The 22,124-nt window shown below is 38.5% G+C and overlaps 1 protein-coding gene across 1 annotated transcript in view; it reads right to left on the reverse strand.

Moving 5' to 3' along the window:
* Window positions 1-1,989: 1,989 nt before the first annotated feature.
* Window positions 1,990-22,124, reverse strand: part of LOC127845226 (uncharacterized) — a 112,276-nt gene continuing 92,141 nt past the window's right edge. The window contains exons 2-3 of the mRNA XM_052376028.1: window positions 13,186-14,182; window positions 1,990-10,178 (exon numbers count right to left, since the gene is read on the reverse strand). Coding sequence (XP_052231988.1) covers window positions 6,749-10,178; window positions 13,186-14,171 — 4,416 coding nt within the window. The 5' untranslated portion in view covers window positions 14,172-14,182 and the 3' untranslated portion in view covers window positions 1,990-6,748. The remainder of the gene's footprint in view (window positions 10,179-13,185; window positions 14,183-22,124) is intronic.

Here is a 22,124-nt window from a genome sequence, read left to right on the forward strand (position 1 = left end):
ATATAAGGAAAAATGCCCAGCTCCTTGGCAGCCATGTTTTTTTAGCAAAGGTTACCATTTTTGAACTCATCCAAGATATCATAGGGACAAATCTTCTGAGCAAGTTTCATGAAGATCGGAAAATAAATGTGGCCTCTAGAGTGTTAACAAGGTTTTACTATAGCCATATAAGGAAAAATGCCCTGTCCCCTGGCGGCCATGTTTTTCAACCAACCGGCATCATTTTCGAACTCATAGAAGATATTATTAGAATGAATCTTTTGGCCAAGTTTCATGAAGATCAGACAATAAATGTGGCCTCTAGAGTGTTAACAAGATTTTACTATAGCCATATAAGGAAAAATGCCCCGCCCCTTGGCAGCCATGTTTTTCAAGCAAACGTAACCATGTTCGAACTCATCCAAGATATCATTGAAACCAATCTTCTGACAAAATTTCATGAAGATTGGACAATAAATGTGCCCTCTAGAGAGTTAACAAGGCAAATGTTGACGCCGCACAACGAACAAAAGGCGATCACAAAAGCTCACCATGAGCACAACCATGAGCACGTTGTGCTCAGGTGAGCTAAAAACTAACGCGATGAACGGCAATGTTTATCAACGAATTGGAACCATTTTCAAACTCAGCTAACTTCAAACTACAGCAAGTTTTCTGCAGTCGAAGACATATAACCCTCCAAACAGGCCAATGCACATGTGAAGTATCAAACCAATCGGTCAATTGATTGACGAGTTATTGATCGGAAACGATTTTCACACTAAGTGTGATAGTGACCTTGACCTAGTGACCCTAATTTCAATAGGGGTCATCTACTGTCCAAGGCTAATGCACATGTGAAGTATCAAGCAAATCGGTCAATGTCTTGACAAGTTATTAATCGGAAACGATTTTCACACTTAGTGTGATAGTGACCTTGACCTAGTGACCCCAATTTCAAAAGGGGTCATCTACTGTCCAAGGCCAATACACATGTGAAGTATCAAGCCAATCGGTCAATTCGTTGACGAGTTATTGATCCGAAACGAACTAGTCTACAGACATTCAGACTGGTCTACGGACAGACAGCCAGCAAAACAATATACCCCTTCTTTTTCGAAAAGGGGCATAAGAACAAAAATTAATGGTCTGACTGGTCTGACTAACTGTTATGAAAATAGTTTTTTCCCTCAAGTGACCCATTGTCAAGGAAGGTCAAGATTTCATGGGAACAAATCTTTAAACCAAGTTTTATGAAGATAATAAATAAAGTCAAACACACTACCGGTAACCACCTAGGCCATTCTGGTTTGATAACTTATATGCTTATTTAAAATTAAGTTAATTATAAACGTTTGTATCAACTTAACAATAAAAGGCTTTAACAATGCTCTATAGTTCCATCAATTAAGAGTGTTTTTTAACATAAACAATACAATATTTCAAATGCATTCCTCAGTCATGAGTGTTATTAGTGTGAGCGTTAGCTCACACTAATGTTACAGATCATATTTTGTAAATCTGTATGTACTTAAAAGCCTTAGGTACGGTATGAAAAGACAACCACTGCATGTTGCAGCTGACGACAAATGCCATTCTCCTAGCAGAGTTGTCGTTCGTGCCTCAACATAAATGTGAATGTGATGAACCGCTGTGTATTGGTACACTGCAGAGGGTTTATATGACCAATAGTGTTTAACAGCTTGTAAAACGAGATTGGCCAGTCTGGTGTTTATCATTGAAATCTGTACATATTGGCTGCTTTCAGGGAAAACGGGGCTTAATGCATGTCAAATAAGATTAGCCTGTGCATACTGATTAGCCTGTGCAATGCGCACAAGCTAATCAAGGACGACATTTTAAAACAGCGAACACCTACAGTGCCTTCAGCGCTTTGATTTTACTCTTTGGTATCATATAAATACTATCTACACTTTGTTTCAGAACCTATGACAACACTTTTGAAAATTTTGTCAATTTCCTGTATGTAATCAGGTAAACACACCAAACAATAATGATTATTTTTATTAACTGTTAGCTTTGTATCATGCAAAAACAAAACAAAATCTAAATAAATCAGTTGACAGTCGATGAAATTTATAACAAGAGGGCCTGAAAGGCCCAAAGTCGCTCACCTGAAATAACAAGATACTATTGGGACAAATCTTCTGACCAAGTTTCATGAAGATCGGAAAATAAATGTGGCCTCTAGAGTTAAACAAGGTTTTATTATAGCCATAAAAGGAAAAATGCCCCGCCAACCGGGGGCAATGTTTTTCAACCAACCGGCATCATTTTCAAACTCGTCCAAGATATTATTTGGATGAATCTTCTGACAAAGTTTCATGAAGATCAGACAATAAATGTGGCCTCTAGAGTGTTAACAAGATTTTACTATAGCCATACAAGGAAAAATGCCCCGCCCCTTGGCAGCCATAATTTTCAAGCAAACGTAACCATTTTTGAACTCACCCAATTCTGACCAACATGAAGATTGGACAATAAATGTGGCCTCTAGAGAGTTGACAATGCAAATGTTGACGGCGCACGACGTACAAAAAGCGATCACAAAAGCCATATAAGGAAAAATGCCCCGCCCCTAGGCAGCCATGTATATCAAGCAAACGTAACCATTTTTGAACTCATCCAAGATATCATTGAGACCAATCTTCTGACCAAATTTCATGAAGATTGACAATAAATGTGGCCTCTAGAGAGTTAACAATGCAAATGTTGACAGCGCACAACGGACGACGGACAAAAAGGGATCACAAAAGTTGTGCTCAGGTGAGCTAAAAAATGGAATGAACATTTGGCTTACGGATGTAACAAGTTTTGACTTTACCGTCTGTAAATACACCCAGTTAAGTACATTGCAATTACCTGTTAGTTGTAACTGATTAATAACAATACTGTGTGTACAACATATGATGGTGATTTAATATGTGTGCATGTTTCCATAAATAAAGACACACAGTTTCAAAAATATTTGTTAATAATTCATTTCATTTAAAGATTCCATGTATTATTCATATTATATTAAATGCAGCACATTGACAGTATTTAAGAAATACTCATAAGGTATTTGCCAAATAAAAATCTATTATAAAAGATGAATTGCAAGTAACAAAGAATGAATTATTAAATCACCTGTAAACGGGGTTGCTTTATCATCAGAAATGTTTACAGAAATTGTTAACAGCCTCTTTTGCTTCACTTTGTTGTAAATAATTCGTCATGCAGCTTGTTAAACGCATGGCACTTGTTGATATTTGCATTATAACAAGTAACCAGAAAATAGCATAATCCGTATGTTGGTAATCCATGGTCTGTACATTAATCATGAAAAAGTGAAGCAAAACATTCAGCTGTGTTCATTCTGAATAAACAAATAACTATAAACTTAAAATATTCCATCAAGTTCCAATACAAATTCTAACAAGCAAATTCGTTGAATTGATATCCCCCGCCAATATGCTTCTGGATACAAAAGTGTTATATTTGACACTCAAAAAAGCATTTTTTGAAGATAAAAAGGGCCATCACTCCGTTATTAACAGATGGTGTACAATGCCATCATCCTCTTATCCATATATATATACTCATACCAAGTTTCAATGAAATCCGCTAAAGCACTTCCAAGATATGGCTCCGGACACAAAAGTGCCGGATGGACGGAAAGACGGACAACGCCAAAACAATATACGCCTATGGCGGGGGATAATTAAGATGTTTGACCAGCAACTGTGTAAACATTATAATAGCTGAAGGACAACTCTATACCAATAAGAAAACAAGAGCTGTTTGTAAAACAGGTAGCAACCTCTAGGTTAAAATCATCTCAGAGCCAAAAGTGCATAATGCTGGGTCACTTGAGCTGATATTGTGCCAAAGGTTAACAAAGTAATGTGAAGCTATTAACAAAGTCTTTCGACATGTACAACTAATGCGGTTAAAAAAGGTCATTTTTCTCAATATTAGGCAAACAGTTAACTACAAGGGGAATTTACTACTGTAGTACCAGATTACTAATATTTTTATTTGATATCAGGGCCACAATCATGTTTTTAATTGATAAAACTTCTTAACTATGGAGAACAGACAAATTTGAGAGAATTCAATGTGCAGATCAAATATAACCTTTTCACTGAGAAGAAACAATTGACTGTGGTCTATCGCCAGGCTGTGACATTTCCAAACAATATACCCGGTACCCCAACATCTTGTATGAGGGACATTATAACACAGTTTCTTAAGCACATAACCTGAACTTTGCAAAAGTAAAAAAGGATTGCATACACAGGTTTTTTTTATCTGATTTTGGGGAAAGGGCCTGGCCTTTTTTGAGGGGAAAAAAATCACGCAAAATGCCGGATTTTGGGGAAAAAATATCACGCGAAACACCAGATAATGGGGAAAATAAGGAAAGTCTCAAATAATAAATTTAACATATTTTACTGTTTTTAATTCAAATTCAAGGCAACAGATAATTTAATTATGCAATATGTTCTAGTTTCTACACTGGATCAGGTTAACTTATGTATTTAAAATTAAAAAACAAAAAAACTGAGGGGAAAGGGACGTTTTTCGGCGGGTCACAAAGGAGGAAAAAAAAACTGATACATGAGCCTTGTTCTGAGAAAACTGGGCTAAATGCATGTGCGTAGTGTCATCTCAGATTAGCCTGTGCAGTCTGCACAGGCTAATCACGGATGACACTTTCTGCCTAAACTTGATTTTTGGTAAGGAGGGACTTCCTTGAAACTAAAAATACCATAAAAGCGGAATTTGTCGTCCTGCACAGGCTAATCTGGGAAGACACTTTAAGCACATTCATTAAGCCTAGTTTTCTCAGAACGCGGATCATATTATGCCTATTAAAAATGCATGATAAATGGAGAAGTTACAGTCTGGACAAGATTCATAATGAATTCAAATTACATCTTGAACCTCTAAGTATGACCTTGCTGGGCACAAGTTTACCATAATTGGAACATAATTGGTAACTGATTTTTAAATCCCATGACAAGTAATGAAGTTACAGTTTGGACCAATCCTTTAAAGTCTATTTGTGACCTTGACCTTTGAGCTAAGAAGACGGCTGTTAAACCTGACACAACATCTCAACTAGTGATCATTCATTCAAAATTTTCATTATGAATGATGTTTTTACAGTCCAGACAGGCTGTTTTACTTCAAAATCGAACATTTCACCTGTCATGATGACCTTTGAGGTTGGGAAAGGGATGTTACACGCAACATGCTGTCTTCTCATGGTGTATAGATTTATAGGAATTTCTTATCAAGTTGCATGAGAAATGTTGAAGCTAAAGTTCAGTTCCTATATTTTATGGCCAAATTTATAACTTTGACAACCTAGTGTGACCTTGACCTTCGAGATAGAGAGATAGATTTGTACACAAAACATGCCGTCTCCTCTTGCTGGTCATTTGTGGATGTTTTTTTTTAAATCTCCGATGAAAGACAAACATGTTGAACATTGAACAAACAGAGTAACACATGTCCATACACTTGACCGTTAGGACTGTAACACAGCAAGTGGACTCCCCAAAATGGAATGTGACAAACATAAATGCTTGCTATAGAAGCATTAACAAAATCTAAGAAATTGTCTGCATTGTGAGGACTGTCATGAGGGTTAACTTGGGAATGCATTTGGTGTAGTTATGTTTGTCCTGTTCAGATGGCAACCAAAAACACTGCTTTTCCATCTCTGGTTAACATTTACAAAGTGGTGCATTATTTACAATAGATACATTTTGAAAACCTTATACATGATTTTGATTAAACAAAATGCACTTTTCAGATAAAGAATTAATGTAATACAAAAACATCAATTTTAATATAAACTAATACAACTTTTACTTGCTGGCTAAATAAATGAAAACATTTCAGGATGGATGTAATAAAACATGATTATCAGAATTATTTGATGAACAAATACAGGTTACATTCCACACACATGGATATACTAAATTCTTTTACACTCATTATGTTATTTATAGTTTTCTTTTGTGCGCTAAGTGTATTATTCTTAAAATGTATTAATTGTGAGCTTTATATTATCAACATCCTATTTCATTCCGTATCTTTAAATGTATTACAGTTTGAAATGTTTAACTATAAGTATATGATTAACATACAATTTATCTTGAATACAAGTCTAAAATGTGATTTACATTTGAAACGAATACTTTGTTGGATTAAACCTCTTTATTTTAGCTTGATTCTAAGTGCTGACTACTTATTTTAAATGCTCTCGAGTCCGTTTCCTGGTACTTGAACCAGTACTTGATGTCTATGGGGGAGATCTAAAGAACTCTCCCATAGTGGGGATCAAACCCCCTGGTTAAATATTTTGTTAAAGATGGTACCACGCAATATAATGTCATAACTAACAATTCTGTAAATGTCAACTGGTATGTACAAAAAGCGAATATTAATATACATTAGATGTAGTAATATGTATGTCAATTATATTATAAGTAATCATTAATGTGCTTTTACAAAAGCCACAAACCTTGAAATGAACTAAACTACATCTTTAACAAAACAACACTTTCTGTGCCTTAAAAGCTAAAATGTTCATTCACAATTCATAAACATAAATTATTTGTAACAAAATTCATGCAAATATTAAAGCTTTGAACCATTTGACAGAATATTATTATACATATACTATAATATACTACCTGGTAATAAAAAAAGAAAAAAAAAGAATGTTTTTCAAGGAAGTTTCTCTTTTAATCTAATGCATGTTATAGTTCTGATAACTAATTGAAGCTCCAGAAGTGTGGACTTGATAAGTTTGTGGAGCAGCCTGGGCGACATGTGTTCTTGGCACGTCAGCCATGGGCATGTATTGAGACCGCAGCATAGTCACAACACTCCCTCCATTGTAGGACGAAGCCGTAGGAACGATCTTAATGGAATCACCATCCAGGGGCGTGTCGTCAATTATCAAATCCTTGGCGGACAGATCCTCAACCTCATTCATATCTGCGTAATGTTGTGCATCAGCGTTCAGCAATATTAAATATTGGGCAGCATCCAAATGGTTAACCTGGCTGACTTCAAGCTTGGCTGCTTTGCTCCTCCTTGGCGACCTCTGCTTGACAGGCTTCCTGTCCTTGTTGCTCAGATTGATGGCCTGGTCAGAGTCAAGATCCTTCAAGGTATCGTCCGAATCCTCCTCTCCATTTTGCTTTGTCCTGCGCGTGTTCTTGCGCTCTTTCAGCTGTATGATCTGCATTCCTTCCACAGGCTTATTGGGGTCCTGATCTTTCTGGTACAGGCCTGTGAACACAGACAAGGACGTGTGACGAAAATTCGGACCAAGGTCATTCTCGTGATTCTCTGTCAGGTGCTTATGAAAATCATCACAGCTGTTTGTGCCGTAGTTGCAGAACTTACACGGATAGACGAATTTACCTTTGTGTTTCTGAGTCAGGAGGATGTGCTTGCGAATATTTTCATGAGTGTTACATGCGTATGAACAATACGGGCACTTGAACGGCTTGGAACCGATGTGGATCCTCATATGTCTCCTCAAGTGGGTCTTGTTGCCTGCCTTGTATGTACAGTACTCGCAGTGAAATTTGCGTTCTGCAGTGTGAATCTTCTTGTGCCTCCGTAAATGATACTCAGTATGGGCCGCAAACCCGCAAAAGTCACACAGGTACTTCTTGACCTCCATGTGAGTCCTCATGTGAGCATTCAGCTCTCCCTGGAAGACGAATTTCCAGTGACAACCGGGATGCTCACATTTGTACTTCCGCTCTTCGTGCCGTCTCATGTGCCTTGTCAACTGGATTTCCAAGGGAAAGTTCACCTTGCAAATGTCACAAGAATATAACGCTTCGTTCGCTTGTTCTGCCTTGTGTATAAGCATGTGTTTCATGTAATGCTCGCCACGAAAGAACTCTTTTCCACAGAATTCACACTTTCTCTCAGCGATGCCGAAATGAAACTGGAGATGACGTCTCAGGCAGTTCCCTGTTGCAAATCCTTTAGCGCACAGGTTACATTTAAACGGCCTATCCTTTGTATGCAGTCTCAGATGCGACAAAATTGCCTTCCTTTGCACATGGGCTCCGCATTCTGAACATAAAACCTTTGTGTTTGGATCTGATACCGTTGCCTCGATGTGATCCAGAAATTCCCTGTACTGCTTGTAGGTGGCGCATCTCTCACCTCTAATTTTGTCAAGGTCAGCATCCGTATGAATGTGAAGATGGTGATAAGCTGTGTGGAAATTTCTGTACTTCTCATCAGGGAAGGACTTTTTGCACACATCACATTTAAATTGTTGTTCTTTTGAGTTTTCTAGATTGCTGTCCAGACACTTCTGATGAGCCTCACTGTTGCAATGAATCCTGTAAGACTTTTCTGACAGAAAGACCAGGTCGCAATGTTCACACACCTTAATTTTTGCTGAATGGTTTTCCATATAGTGAAGTCGCAAGTCATTGTATTTAGTCACAGTAAAGTCACAATAGTCACATTTTACAAGTTTCAGCTTTTTCATTGGAGCTTGATTTGGGCTGGGTACAGGCTCTTTTTTAGGCCGCCTTTTTCGTGTTTTCACAGTTTCTACCATTCCGGTAACATCTTTATGTGTGTCCCTAACAGCTATCACATTAGCATCAGCAGCATCTTCTCTAATAGCTTTTGGGAAAGCAACTTTAACATTAATATTCCATGCAGTATTTGATTCATTAATATTTTCAGGTGTTTTAACATCCTTTGCTGTGTTGACACTCACTTGGCTTGTCTTTACTTCTAATTTAGGTGTTTGTTGACAGTTTGAATTGGACAATAAATCTTCACCTTTACTGCCCTCTGCAACTTGCTTAGAATTTGCTACTTTTTGCAGATGTTTCAGATTTTTCTCTGTGTGACGTTTAAATGAATAAACATCTGCAAAAAACACATTGCAGATTTTACATACATGTTTTTTCGCATTCATATGTTTCCTCTCCATATGAATGTTCAATGCACTTTGGCATGAGAACTTTCTGGTACACAAGGAGCAGATCGGCCGGTTCCTCACACCAATCTGTCGCTTAGTCACTCCCTCCACTGGCTTCTTGTCAGCATGCTTCAATACCACATGTCTCGTCAGCCTTTTGATGGAACGCATTTCCAATCCACAGAATTTGCACTTGCAGCCCACAAGGTTCTGTTTTAGAATGCATGCATACTTGTTTTCATGGATTTTAACCATGTGAGACTCCGTGACAAAGTGCTTCAGCATTTCTGAATTCTGGTGTGTTTTAAATGAGCACAATGTACACATCATTTCCCCAACCAAATCACTGCAGTTATTTCCATGTTCATCCCCATTAATATGCTCTTTGAAATCGTCATAAGCATTGAAATAAAAACGACATATGGCACATTGAAATGGGCTCAACCTGACAACATATTTGTGATATCTCTCCAACATCTGAAAATGCTCTCTTGGGTCGGCTAGTGCACGATTTTTATGGAACTTTGAAAGCAAATGCTTTGCCATGTAGTACCTATTGGGATATTTCTTGTCACAGATTGTGCACACAAATATAGGAACAAGTTTCTCCACGTGTTCAGGCTTTGTATCAGGCAGTTCTACTGAAATAGACTGCTCTGAATATTTGTTTTTATATTTACTATTCTCTTGCAGATTTCCATCATAAGAATCTGTATCCTCATTAGCAACCTCTTCTTCGAAATCATCTTCTTCATCACCATCATTGACATCACCGCCACTTTCATGATCAATTTCATCACTGATATCTTCATCGGCATCTTGTTCTTCAGTAACCAAACCAGGCTGTTGCTCATCTCCCCTATTGTCTGTGAGCTCAGTCCCATCAGCTGCCAGTTTAACATGAGTTGAGACTGGCTTATCATCATCATTTTTCTGCTCTTTTCTCTCCAATGCCTTAGCTTTATGTGAAGGATTTCTACAATGGTTGGAATATGCAAATCGGTTTTCAAAAGTAACATCACAAACTGTACAAGTCTTTGTTTGTTCTCTTTTTCTTGTAGCTGAGCCTGGTAACTTTGGTCTACGCTTTCTTGTCATGCCCTTGATTAGAGCTATATTTTTACCACTGCGCGATGGACCATAGCTATGACCTCCTTGCAAGATTTTAGGCATTTCACCGGGAGGCCATTTTCCACGATAATGGGGTCTGCAAGTAGAGACAGAAAAAAAATTGAAAAAAATCTTCCAACACAGAACATATTTAAACTACATGTATATACAGAGACAACAAAAAATCTTATTAATGACAGATACTTAAAAAGCGTTGCATTAAAATAATTAATGACATGGTCAAGCAAATGATAAAACAAAAGATAAGATCATATTTTTACAATTAAATGATATATTTTACCTTACATCATAAATTATAATCTTGAACAAGAAATAGTCATGTGGTTGAGTGCCACAACACAATTTTTCATTTATTTAAACTTATCTGCCAAGTTATTTAATATCCCTTGATGCATGCTCTTACAGTTTAACCAAGTTTAAGGAGAGATGGACCAACAGATTTACCATACAAAAAGATTTCTATATAGTGTTGTGTGGTTATTATTACTAGTTCTATATTACCAGTAGTTTACTAGGGATTTAGCTAAAACACAATGACAGAGGGTGTCTCTCCTTCCATTTGTAAGTCTCGTCAGTTTATGTCCCCCAGTCTATACTGGGGAACATATTGCTTTTGCCCAGTCTGTTTGTTTGTTAGTTTGTTTGTTTGCATCAAACTTTAAAATTGGCCATAACTTTTGCAATATTGAAGATAGCAACTTGATATTTGGCATGCATGTGTATCTCATGGAGCTGCATATTTTGAGTGGTGAAAGGTCAAGGCAATCCTTCAAGGTCAAAGGTCAAATATATGGGGGGGGGGGGGACATAGTGTTTCACAAACACATCTTGTTAAAATATGTTACCCACCTTCCATTTGCATGTCCCACACTTAAACAAGAGGGCCAAGATGGCCCTAGTTCGCTCACCTGAGAGGAGTCGGTTCATTCAATCTTTACCAAATTTCAAACTTGACCTAGATATTGTCCAGACAAACATCCTGGTCAAGTTTCATCATTATTTCATCTGCGAGTCATGATCAATGTACATATGAAGTTTCATGATCCTAGGCGTAAGCATTCTTGAGTTATCATCTGGAAACCATTTTTCTAAGTTGAGTCACCGTGACCTTGACAGCCATTGTGTTAATACGTTTTTTGGCACTGTGACCTTGACCTTTGACCTAGTGACCTGATAATCAATAGGGGTCATCTGCGAGTCATGATCAATATACCTATGAAGTTTCATGAACTTAGGCATAAGCCTTCTTGAGTTATCATCCAGAAACCATTTTACTATTTCAGGTCACCATGACCTTGACCTTTGACCTAGTGACCTGAAAATCAATAGGGGTCATCTGCGAATCATGATCATTGTACCTATGAAGTTTCATGATCCTAGGCATAAGCATTCTTGAGTTATCATCCAGAAACCATTTTACTATTTCAGGTCACCGTGACCTTGACCTTTGACCTAGTGACCTGAAAATCAATAGGGGTCAGCTACGAGTCATGATCAATGTATCTATGAAGTTTCGTGATCCTAGGCAAAAGCGTTCTTGAGTTATCATCTGGAAACCATTTTACTGCTTTGGGTCACCGTGACCTTTACCTTTGACCTAGTGACCTGAAAATCAATAGGTGTCATCTACGAGTTATGATCAATGTACCTATGAAGTTTCAGGATCCTAGGCCTAAGGGTTCTTGAGTTATCAACCGGAAACCATTTTACTATTTCGGATCATCGTGACCTTGACCTTTGACCTAGTGACCTGAAAATCAATAGGAGTCATCTGCGAGTCATGATCAATGTATCTATGAAGTTTCATGATCCTTTGCATAAGCGCTCTTGAGTTATCATCCGGAAACCATCTGGTGGACAGACGGACCAACATGAGCAAAACAATATACCCCCTCTTCTTCGAAAGGGGAGGGGGGGGGGGGGGGGGGGAAGGGCGGGGGCGCATAATGAGAAAACTGCCCCCCTCCCAGCAGCCATGTTATTCAACTGACCTGAACCATTTTTGAACTCAACTCTCGTATCAAGGAAACAAATATTCAGAGCAAATTTCATGAAAATTGGGCCAAAAATGTGACTTCTACTGTGTCCACGTTTTCACTATATACATATAGAGAAAAATGCCCCGCCCACTGGCGGCCATGTTTTCTCACCGATCCCGACCATTTTCAAACTCGTCCGAGATATCAATTAAACCAATGTTTTGACCAACTTTCATGATGATTGAGCTAAAATTGTGACTTCCGGAGTGTTTACAAGGTTTCTCTATAGCCAAATAGGGAAAACTGCCACTATATACATATAGAGAAAAATGCCCCGCCCACTGGCGGCCATGTTTTTTCACCGATCGCGACCATTTCCGAACTCGTCCGAGACATCAATTGAACCAATGTTTTGACAAACTTTCATGATGATTGGGCAAAAGTTGTGACTTCTAGAGTGTTTACAAGATTTCTCTATAGCCAAATAAGGAAAACTGCCCCGCCCACTGGCGACCATGTTTTTCAACAGATCAGAACCACTTTTGAACTCACCCAAGATATCATTAAGACAAACATTTTGACAAAGTAACATGAAGATTGGGCATGAAATGTGACTTCTACAATGTTTACAAGGTTTTTCTTTTTTTGACCTAGTGACCTAGTTTTTGACCCGGCACAACCCAGTTTCGAACTTGGCCGAGATTTCATTGGGACAAAGCTTCTGACCAAGTTTTATGAAGATGGGACAAGAAATGTGGCCTCTAGAGTGTTTACGAGCAAATGTTAACGGACGGACGGACAAAGACCGGCCACAAAAGCTCACCTGAGCAATCAGGTGAGCTAAAAATCTGTCTCACTCTTTTTGTCACTCGTGTCAATGCTATATGGATGCTTAAATATACGTACTTAGTTAACAGCACAATTAAGTCACTTACAATAAACCAAGTATACCATCCAATGATTTTCAGTGCCCCCTGACATATTTTTAGTCTACCCAAGTCCCAGTTTACTTAAGATAATGCGGGGGTGATTGTGCTAGAAAGCAAAGCAATGGAATGTACCAGACGTTTACATCCGTGCAATTATCAAACACTTATATCCCACCTGTTTTTGGCAGCAGCTGCAGGTTTGTTCCCAGGTTCCCACTTCCCCCCAGTGTGTGATCTAGGTGGTCTACAGTCATCTCCAGAATCAGTTAGGCTGTCAAAGGACATATCTTCATCAAAGTTTAATTCCATGTCTTCTTCATCACTGCTGAAAGTCAGGTTATTCAAGATATGTGATATGGGGAATTGGTTATAGTTATTACCCCTCCCAGTCTTTCGTTCGCTTTTACTCATTAGTTCTAACGACTGAAAGAAATCATCAACAACTTCCTTATCGTCATCACATTTCCTGTTCATCGAACCTTCCGATTCATATGGAAAGGAATCAACAAAGGTACCAATATTCAATCTTTTGCCTTTTCCACCATCAAAGTCACTTGGGCGTAATGAATTGATCTCCACAGCACTTAAAAGGCCATGGTCTTCTGTCACTTCCCTCAGTTCATCTTTCTCTTCATCTTTAGAACTACCAGAAGCAAGCCCCGATGTAGTAAATATTGGGCTCAGACTGCTCAATGACAGTGACATTGAAGCTGTGGTGTACACAGAAAGGTTAAGGTCGCCATCTTTTTGTCTAGCAAGCGTATTTGTAGGAACAATTTTCATGAAATCATCATTCCCAATTGGAAACTGTCGTGCACTCACATCAGAGCTCTCTGCGGGGATATTGGTTGACAAGAAAGTGTTTCCAGGATAAGCAAACATCTCTGCATCTGAATACCCGACAGATTGTGTTGTGTTGTGTGCAAAGGACTGGTCTATGTAGTAATTCTGATTGTTTCCCTCCAAGGTTTCATTGCTGTCTGAAGAACATGTATTTTCTGTCTTCTGAGAGAACATATCATCGTGAGACTCTCTAGCTAGCTCTGACTTGATGTTCTTCTTAGAGCACTCATTTTTCTTGTGATTAACATAGTTCATGAGTCCACGGATGGACTTCTTACAGACCAAACAGACATGTAGATCCTCTTCCTCCTCCTCCATTATAACTGCTCCTGTAACAGAGATCAATGAACTATACTCTGTAGTCTATGGAATCAATTTGACTGGCGCTCTTCAAAAATGAAACTTAATGCATGTGCCAGAGTAGGCTATGGAGCCTGTAGTCTGTCTACACTGAATGTTTTATAAATACAATTATGTGCATCACTTTTAAAACAATCTAGTTATGAAGATCTTGAATCATCAACATTTTCTATATGCTTTAGCATCTAGTTTCTGTCAGTTACCTGATAATTATCATTGCTTAAATATTTGAAATAGACCAGTTTCACAATACTACCGCTGTTTTTAGATATCATGTGACGCGTAGAATTTCAGAAACGAGGCTAAACATGTAACTTTCTTTGGCAGAGAATATTGATGATCATAATATAAAAGTTGATTGTTATTATTTATATCTATAATCGGGGATTTTTATTACCACTGGCATTGTTTACAATTACGTCAAACATATGCATACAGGCATCTAGCTGTTTAGTCAATAAATTGAGAAGTAATAGGAATTATTATAATATTAACATTCTTACACCTAAAAAATAATTCGACATTATATTTAGTACCATTAGTGTATATTTATAAATTTTATTTCATATTCATAAAAATACGAGGTACCCATTAACATCAGAGTAAAGGTGGTCTGAAGAATAAAAACAATGATAATTTCCCAAAACAAAGATATATATAAGCCATATAATAAATTACATATAGTATTATATTACACTAATTCTCAACGGTATGGGTGTGTCGTTTTTTTAACATTTTCATGGACAATCGAAAGTGTAAGAGGTGTGTTGAATCAACCATAAGACAAAGCACAATAAAAGGCTCAGAACATGACACTATTATAATGCAGTGCTTTCCACATGAATTTTTTTCAGGCACCCCGGGGCTGACAGGGGTGGCTTCGGGAGCGTGTCACCTTCCGACGTTGATTTTTTTTTCATTTAACGTGTCATTGACGTTATACATGTAACTCTAACAAAACCAGTGTCAAAAAACGAAATTTGGTGCACTATGACTCTTTAAGAAACCCCTCTCGCTATAAAGTCATTTATAAACATATATTGTTTTAATTGTTTTATAACTCTCCGGCAAAGATCCCGACTCGAACGATTCCTAAATACATCCGTATCAACCCGACTATTACTGCATACTTACTACTTTGCAAGTTTCTATTCATTACCCAATAATCCCGTTTATTCCATTTTAAAAACACTTTCTGGTAAATATTGACTATGAAAGTGCGCAATAATTTTTAGTAACACAAACGTCATAAAATAAATTTCGGCATACGTGACTATTTATAGATTTGATGAAATATTGCCAATAAACATGCGTAAATCCCCTGATGTGATGTGTGTTTGTTTATAAATACAACACTCAATACACCCATGCTTTCCATGCAAATGACGTGACGTTGTACATGCTGCATAATTTTCGCGCCCTTTTTATTAAGACAAAGGGTCAACACGAAATATATTGACACTGCTAATTTGAAGCACGAATAAAATTTTGTTAACGTCGCGTTAACATTTACATGCAGAAGTGTGTGTTCGGATTACAAACGCATTAACATCGCCATTCAGGAGGGGTTTCGTATTACAAATTTAATTATACTCATTTGATATTTTAACAAAACATTAACAGTTGCGTAATGAATTCAAGAATCATTTGTTTAAACTCTTTACGATTCGAATAAATGTTTTTGACAGTATTATGCATGAAATGCACGATTTCCATGAGGATTACAGCTGGTTGCCATCATCAGTCTTCTAAGTAACTGGCCAAGATTTCTGTGGCAATTACATGTACGTCACGAGTCGTCTGCATGATTTAACTGCATGTATTGCCAGTCTACGAGTGCTGTCATACAAAGTGTGCGCTCTCATTGGCCAATATTGATTTTCCAATACAACGACGCTCCGTCTGTAGGCGGGCTTTAATTGGGTAAAGCGACAATAGATGGTAAATCGGCTTTCAAAATCTTCGGCGAAGTTGATATCGCTTTGATCTTAAGAATGGCTAGCTGCAGTAACTGACAAATAGACAATCCCAGAGTCGATAAATTGACCGCCGCCATATTGGCTTTCACGTGACCCGCTGATCCTGACGATACTGAAGAATACAGCGTAATCATAGTGTACACCCGCTTTATTCCAATAAACAGTACTTTATGACTTCGCACAGTAGGATTGAAAACAAAAATTGAAACATGAAACCATGTGTCATATGTACACATCGTTAATCAATACAAGTTAAACTAGAAATGGCGCGGCAGAGGCCGAAGCGTATCCCCACGCCGCATGTTTGACCCAGGGGCGCCCCAAGGTTGGTAATGGGGCCATGCATAGTTGAGATTGACGGTATTGTCATAAGAGAAGTTCAGTATCAATTAGAAGTGAATCGGTGTAGAAATGAAGAAATTATAGTAAAAGGCAATTTTGTGTTGGTGTGGCCTATTTAGGCGGGGCGCCCCAGGGTTGTTAATTGGGGCCATGCATAGTTGAGATTGACCGTATTGTCATAAGAGAAGTTCAGTATCAATTAGAAGTGAATCGGTGTAGAAATGAAGAAGTTATAGTAAAAGGCAATTTTGGTGGGTGTGGCCTATGTGGGTGGGGGCGCCTCAGGGTTGGTAATTGGGCCATGCATAGTTGAGATTGACTGTATTGTCATGCATAGTTGAGCGTGACCGTATTGTCATAAGAGAATTTCAGTATCAATTTGAAGTGAATCGGTGTAGAAATGAAAGAAATTATAGTAAAAGGCAATTTTGGGTGGGTGTGGTCTATGTGGGCCAGCGATTTTTTTTGTCATATTGGGAAAAGTACCTGTACCGGTCCAATTGCGAAAAATTGAGTAGTGAAATCCCTCAAAATTGGAAAATATTGAGTAGTAAAAAACCTTGAAATTGGAAAAAATGCGTCGTGAAATCTTCAAATTTGGAAATTAGTGTATTTGATTTTTGGCTAAGAAATACCTTAAAATAGAGAATAACTGATGTCGAGTTGTTTATATTATATTTACTAAGGTTCTAGCTATAGAGCTGCATAAGTAAATAAATTAAAGTTCATTAAAAAAAAAAAACAACCTTTATTTGGGAAATACTGTGAAATCATTTATTTTTTTCGCCAGCACTAAATTTCGTCATTTTTATAAAAATGACGTTTTCGTCAGCACTTAAATTCGCCAATTCCTGACTTTGAAAAAAATGCTTCAGTCAACAATATCCGATTCGTTGTCCGAATATATCGCGGTTGCGAACATTCGTAGTGGGGAAAGAGGGAGGACACTTGAGAGTCACTTGCAGGAAGTGGGGCCTGTTTGTCACATATCAATATACTAGTCTTTTGTTATCAGGTGATCAGTAATTTGCCCCCATTAGTGTATCATTATTATGATTAGCGGATTAGTGGGACCGAATAACCGTTAACGAGTGTTTGAAACAGTGAAGACAGTTGCCAATTGGTCCTATTCATTTATTATCATGGCCAAACTTATAACAATCTTACCTTTATCGGCGCAAATTAGAGAAGGTGCGACGATTATTGGTTAAAATTAGTGTTAGCAAACAGTTAGGTCAGTTTTCAATAAAGTTTCAAGAGGTTTTGCATCGTAAATATTTGATCACTTTTAAGTACAATAATTTTCGGAAGTATAAAATTAACAGTGCAATATTGGACAGCGGTTTCATAGGGCAAAGTTCAGATTTAATTGTTACAACCAATGGATGAGTGAGTTTAAATTAGATTAAATGCAATAGGATACAAAGCAATGTTTTATTGCGTCATACTCAGTCATTCAAAACACGTGCTTTCCGAGGATTTCCTGGAAATCGCGCAAAAATAAAAGTGAATTTTTGAAAACATTTTCCCTACATTTGGATGGAACTAATCGTCATGATTGCTAATTCTATCTTTACCTGTTTTCAATTGCTACAAGTAACAATTATTTGAAACATGTATGGTAAAACTTGTAAAAGATGTCAATGATTAAAAAAGATCGATAGCCCATATTTAACGAAGCACAAACATTTTTTACACCTGTATTGTAGTTTAACGCAAACAACCAAACACAAATCAAAATGTTCTGTATTTATTTGAAATCAATGCAGAGAATGTATACGGTAAGTATATACATAACCATCTTTTAATTTTGTTTATTGTCTTTGATCCGGATCTAATCCGGTGCGTGGAGGCTGTATAATCTTCTGCAACAACCACTGAAAAAACACAATACACACAATGGGTAATAAAGTTGTTAACAATTAGCGCTTATCATTACAATTCTACCTAAACGAAGTCAACGCAGTCGATACAGCTGTACTGCTTTCGCGTTTTAGAGCAAAGTCACGTGTCAGTTAAGTACACTGTGTAATCTACACCCCTTTTGTGTCAAAACCGGATTTATCTTGATTACGCAACAGACGGAGTATTATAATGCGTGGATTACGTGCATTTTAGTGCCTCATGCCTTTGGTAATTCAGTCTCACATTTGTTCAAATATGGGAAATAATTGTTCGTTAGGATCGTTGAATTCCGTCAATTGGTCGACTGACGAAATATACGAAAATTAATGCCAGACAATATTAATGGTTTCAGTGATTTTTTTTGCCAGAAATTACAGCTGATATTCGGCTGCTTCCCAATTGCAAAAACTGACGTTTTTTCCCAAAATTTGATTAAAATTTCCCAAAAAAGACAAAATTTTCCCAATAAAACCAATAAGATTACTATGTAATTTAGCAATAATTTCGAACGAGTGCCGATCGAGTTGCCGAGGCGTCGCCGAACAACAACTGACATACATATTTTTCGCGAATTTAGCCGAATACGATTTTACGTTGCTATCCACATCTCTCTCTATATTGCGGAGGATACCGACGATAGTCGATGTATCCCGATTGTAAACGCCTGTTTTACACACGCCCAAGATGGCGGCAAGCAGACGACAATTTTGCGATGCGCGGCGAAAATGATAAATAACATTCAAATTAACAACGGATTGTTGTATTATTAGAACATTACAATACTCACGTGATCAACCACGTGTTAAGGATTCCCGCTTTATCCCGCTCCGGTGATAAGCCCTGCGCATTAGCTATCTAGTAGCGCAACTGTATAGACGCTCATATGCTACTGTAAATATGTAACAATAAAATCGTAGAATAGAAGCTCGTGTATCTTGTGATATTGCCTTCACATTAGTGTTGACACTCACATAATAAATACACAATATACAACATGGTGTCAGAATAACGGACTTAACGTTCACATAAACTGATATCAACTGGATTTCGTTCACGACGCGCGGGATACTAAACAGTGACAATGAATATGTCAGGAATTACACCGCCCAGCATGGACTGGGAGAGTTCAAATCTACCTGAAGCATGGGAAAAGTTCAAGCGTCACACCGAACTTGTGTTCAAAGGACCATTAAAGGACAAAAAAGAAGAAGAAAGAATCGCCTACGTTCTTCTATGGATTGGCGACAAAGGGCGAGACGTATATCAAACTTGGCAGCTCTTTGACGAGGAAAACAAAAGTCTAGAGGCACACTACAAGAGATTTCAAACGTATGTGCAGCCGAAACTCAACTCTGTCTTCGCCAGATTTCGTTTTTACAATGAAGTCCAAGGGGCAGACTCAATCGACAAGTTCATCACCCGACTCCGCCTTACAGCGCAAGATTGTAAATTTAAAGACAATGGCATCCAAGACGAGATGATACGGGACAGACTAGTGATCGGTACCAACAACACACGAATTCGTGAAAAACTGATCAACGAGGGTGACAAATTGACTCTCGATAAGGCAATTCAGATTGCTCAAAGTTTCGAATACTGTCAACATCAAATGGCATCAATGAACATTGTTTCCAATCAAACCGGTGCAACGTCAATGACGGCAACACCAGTGGACGCTATCGCCTCCAAGCGGAAATTAGGACCGAAACGACGCCAGGCAACGCACAAGCAGTACCCACAACAACAACAACAGCAACACCATAGACAGCAACCCTGTGACAACTGCGGCAACAACCATGGGCCAAACAAACAATCCTGTCCTGCCTTCGGAAAGAAGTGCAGAAAGTGCCACAAACTCAACCATTTTGCCTTTAAGTGTAGACAACAATGGAGTGCGCACAAGTCAGTGCATGACATTGACAATAGTGTTATGGAAGGTGCCTGTGGACACAGTGACTGTGGTTCCGGCGACACCTTAGAGTACTTCGTTGACGTGGTAAGTGCACATTCTTCACAATCTCCAGACCGTGCATTTGTACAAATTTCAATTGGGCAAAATATGACTCCGGTCAATTTCAAAATTGATACAGGAAGTGAGTGCAATATAATCCCTCACGATACATTTCGCAATCTTAAGCTGAGCAGCCCATTGGAACCCCCCGACAGTAAACTCACCTCATACTCAGGTGACCTAATTAAGGTTATAGTAAAGTACGTCTCCCCTGGCCCACTTATCAGACAAATAGACGCATTATTCTATGTAGTCGGAACAAAGCCCCTCCACTACTTGGCCTCAAATCATCACTTGATCTAAAATGATCAAATTGACATATTCAGTTGAAAACTCCCCAAAAGAGCAGACGCCTCTTACCAAGGACACTGTGATGTCGAATTCAATTCAAAACCCTATTCAGCGGTGTAGGGGAAATCCCAGGTTATGCCAAATGCATTTGAAAGAAAATGCAGTCCCCGTCGTGAACCCCCCGCGCAAAGTCCAGCAGAAGCCTTAAATCTAGGTTTAAGGCTGAGCTTGATCGAATGGTTTCCGATGGAATCATCACAAAGGTCACCGAAACAACCGCGTGGGTTAACAGTACAGTTCTTATAGAGAAACCTAAGACAGGCAAACTCAGGGTATGCATAGACCCAAAAGCTTTGAATGACGCTATTTGCAGGCCCCATTACCCAATGCCGACGTTAGAAGACGTTACGAATGACTTATCCGGAGCTACGCACTTTAGCATCCTTGATATCACACATGCCTATTGGAGTGTGAAACTTGACACGAGTCGTCCCTACTGACGTGTTTTTCGACACCGTTCGAAGGTACCGCTACCTACGACTACCGTTCGGAATTAGTCTCGGGTGACATTTTCATGCAGAAATGCAATGAAATTTATGAAAATTCACCAGGAGTCCATTGTATTGTCGACGACATTCTTATAAGTGGCAGGTCAAGGGCGGAGCATGATCAAAACTTGCGCAACGCGCTCAAACTAGCTCAAAACAAGGGTGTCCGTTTTAACCCGGACAAATGTATTATAGGTGCGACTGAAGTGCCATTCTTTGGTCATGTTGTTTCAAGTCAAGGTCTGAAACCCGACAGTAGCAAACAAAACGCAATTACGGATCTTAAAGCCCCCAAACTCGAGCCGAGTTAGAGACTTTTCTAGGCATGGTCAACTACCTGGCAAAATTTGCGCCAAATCTCGCAGAGATTACAGCTCCCCTTAGGAGCTCTTGCAAAAGGAGTAGAATTCCTCTGGGATGACCATCATCGCGCGCTTTCGAAAAAGTCAAGGCCGTGATTACGAATGCACCAGTTCTAGATAACTTTGACCCCAAGGAGCCCTTGGTGCTTGAATGCAACGCCTCTCAAAATGGGTTAGGTTGCTCCCTGTGGCAGAAAGGTAGGCCAATTGCGTATGCTTCAAAAAGCTTGACCGCAAGTGAGAAGCTGTATGCAAACATTGAACGCGAACTACTTGCAATTGTGTTTGGTTGCAAGCGATTCCACCAACTGACGTACGGACGACACGTGACTGTTCACAGTGATCCAGGGCTCGAATTTAACTTTTTTTTTCTACTTGCAAAACATTGCGAGCAGCTTTCATACCAACTCGCAAAATCAAAACATTCTCGAAAATTTTGCTGAAAACATAATTTAACGTTTTTGTTTTTTTTA

This window comes from Dreissena polymorpha, chromosome 9 (assembly GCF_020536995.1).
Source record: "Dreissena polymorpha isolate Duluth1 chromosome 9, UMN_Dpol_1.0, whole genome shotgun sequence".
NCBI classification, from domain to species: domain Eukaryota; kingdom Metazoa; phylum Mollusca; class Bivalvia; order Myida; family Dreissenidae; genus Dreissena; species Dreissena polymorpha.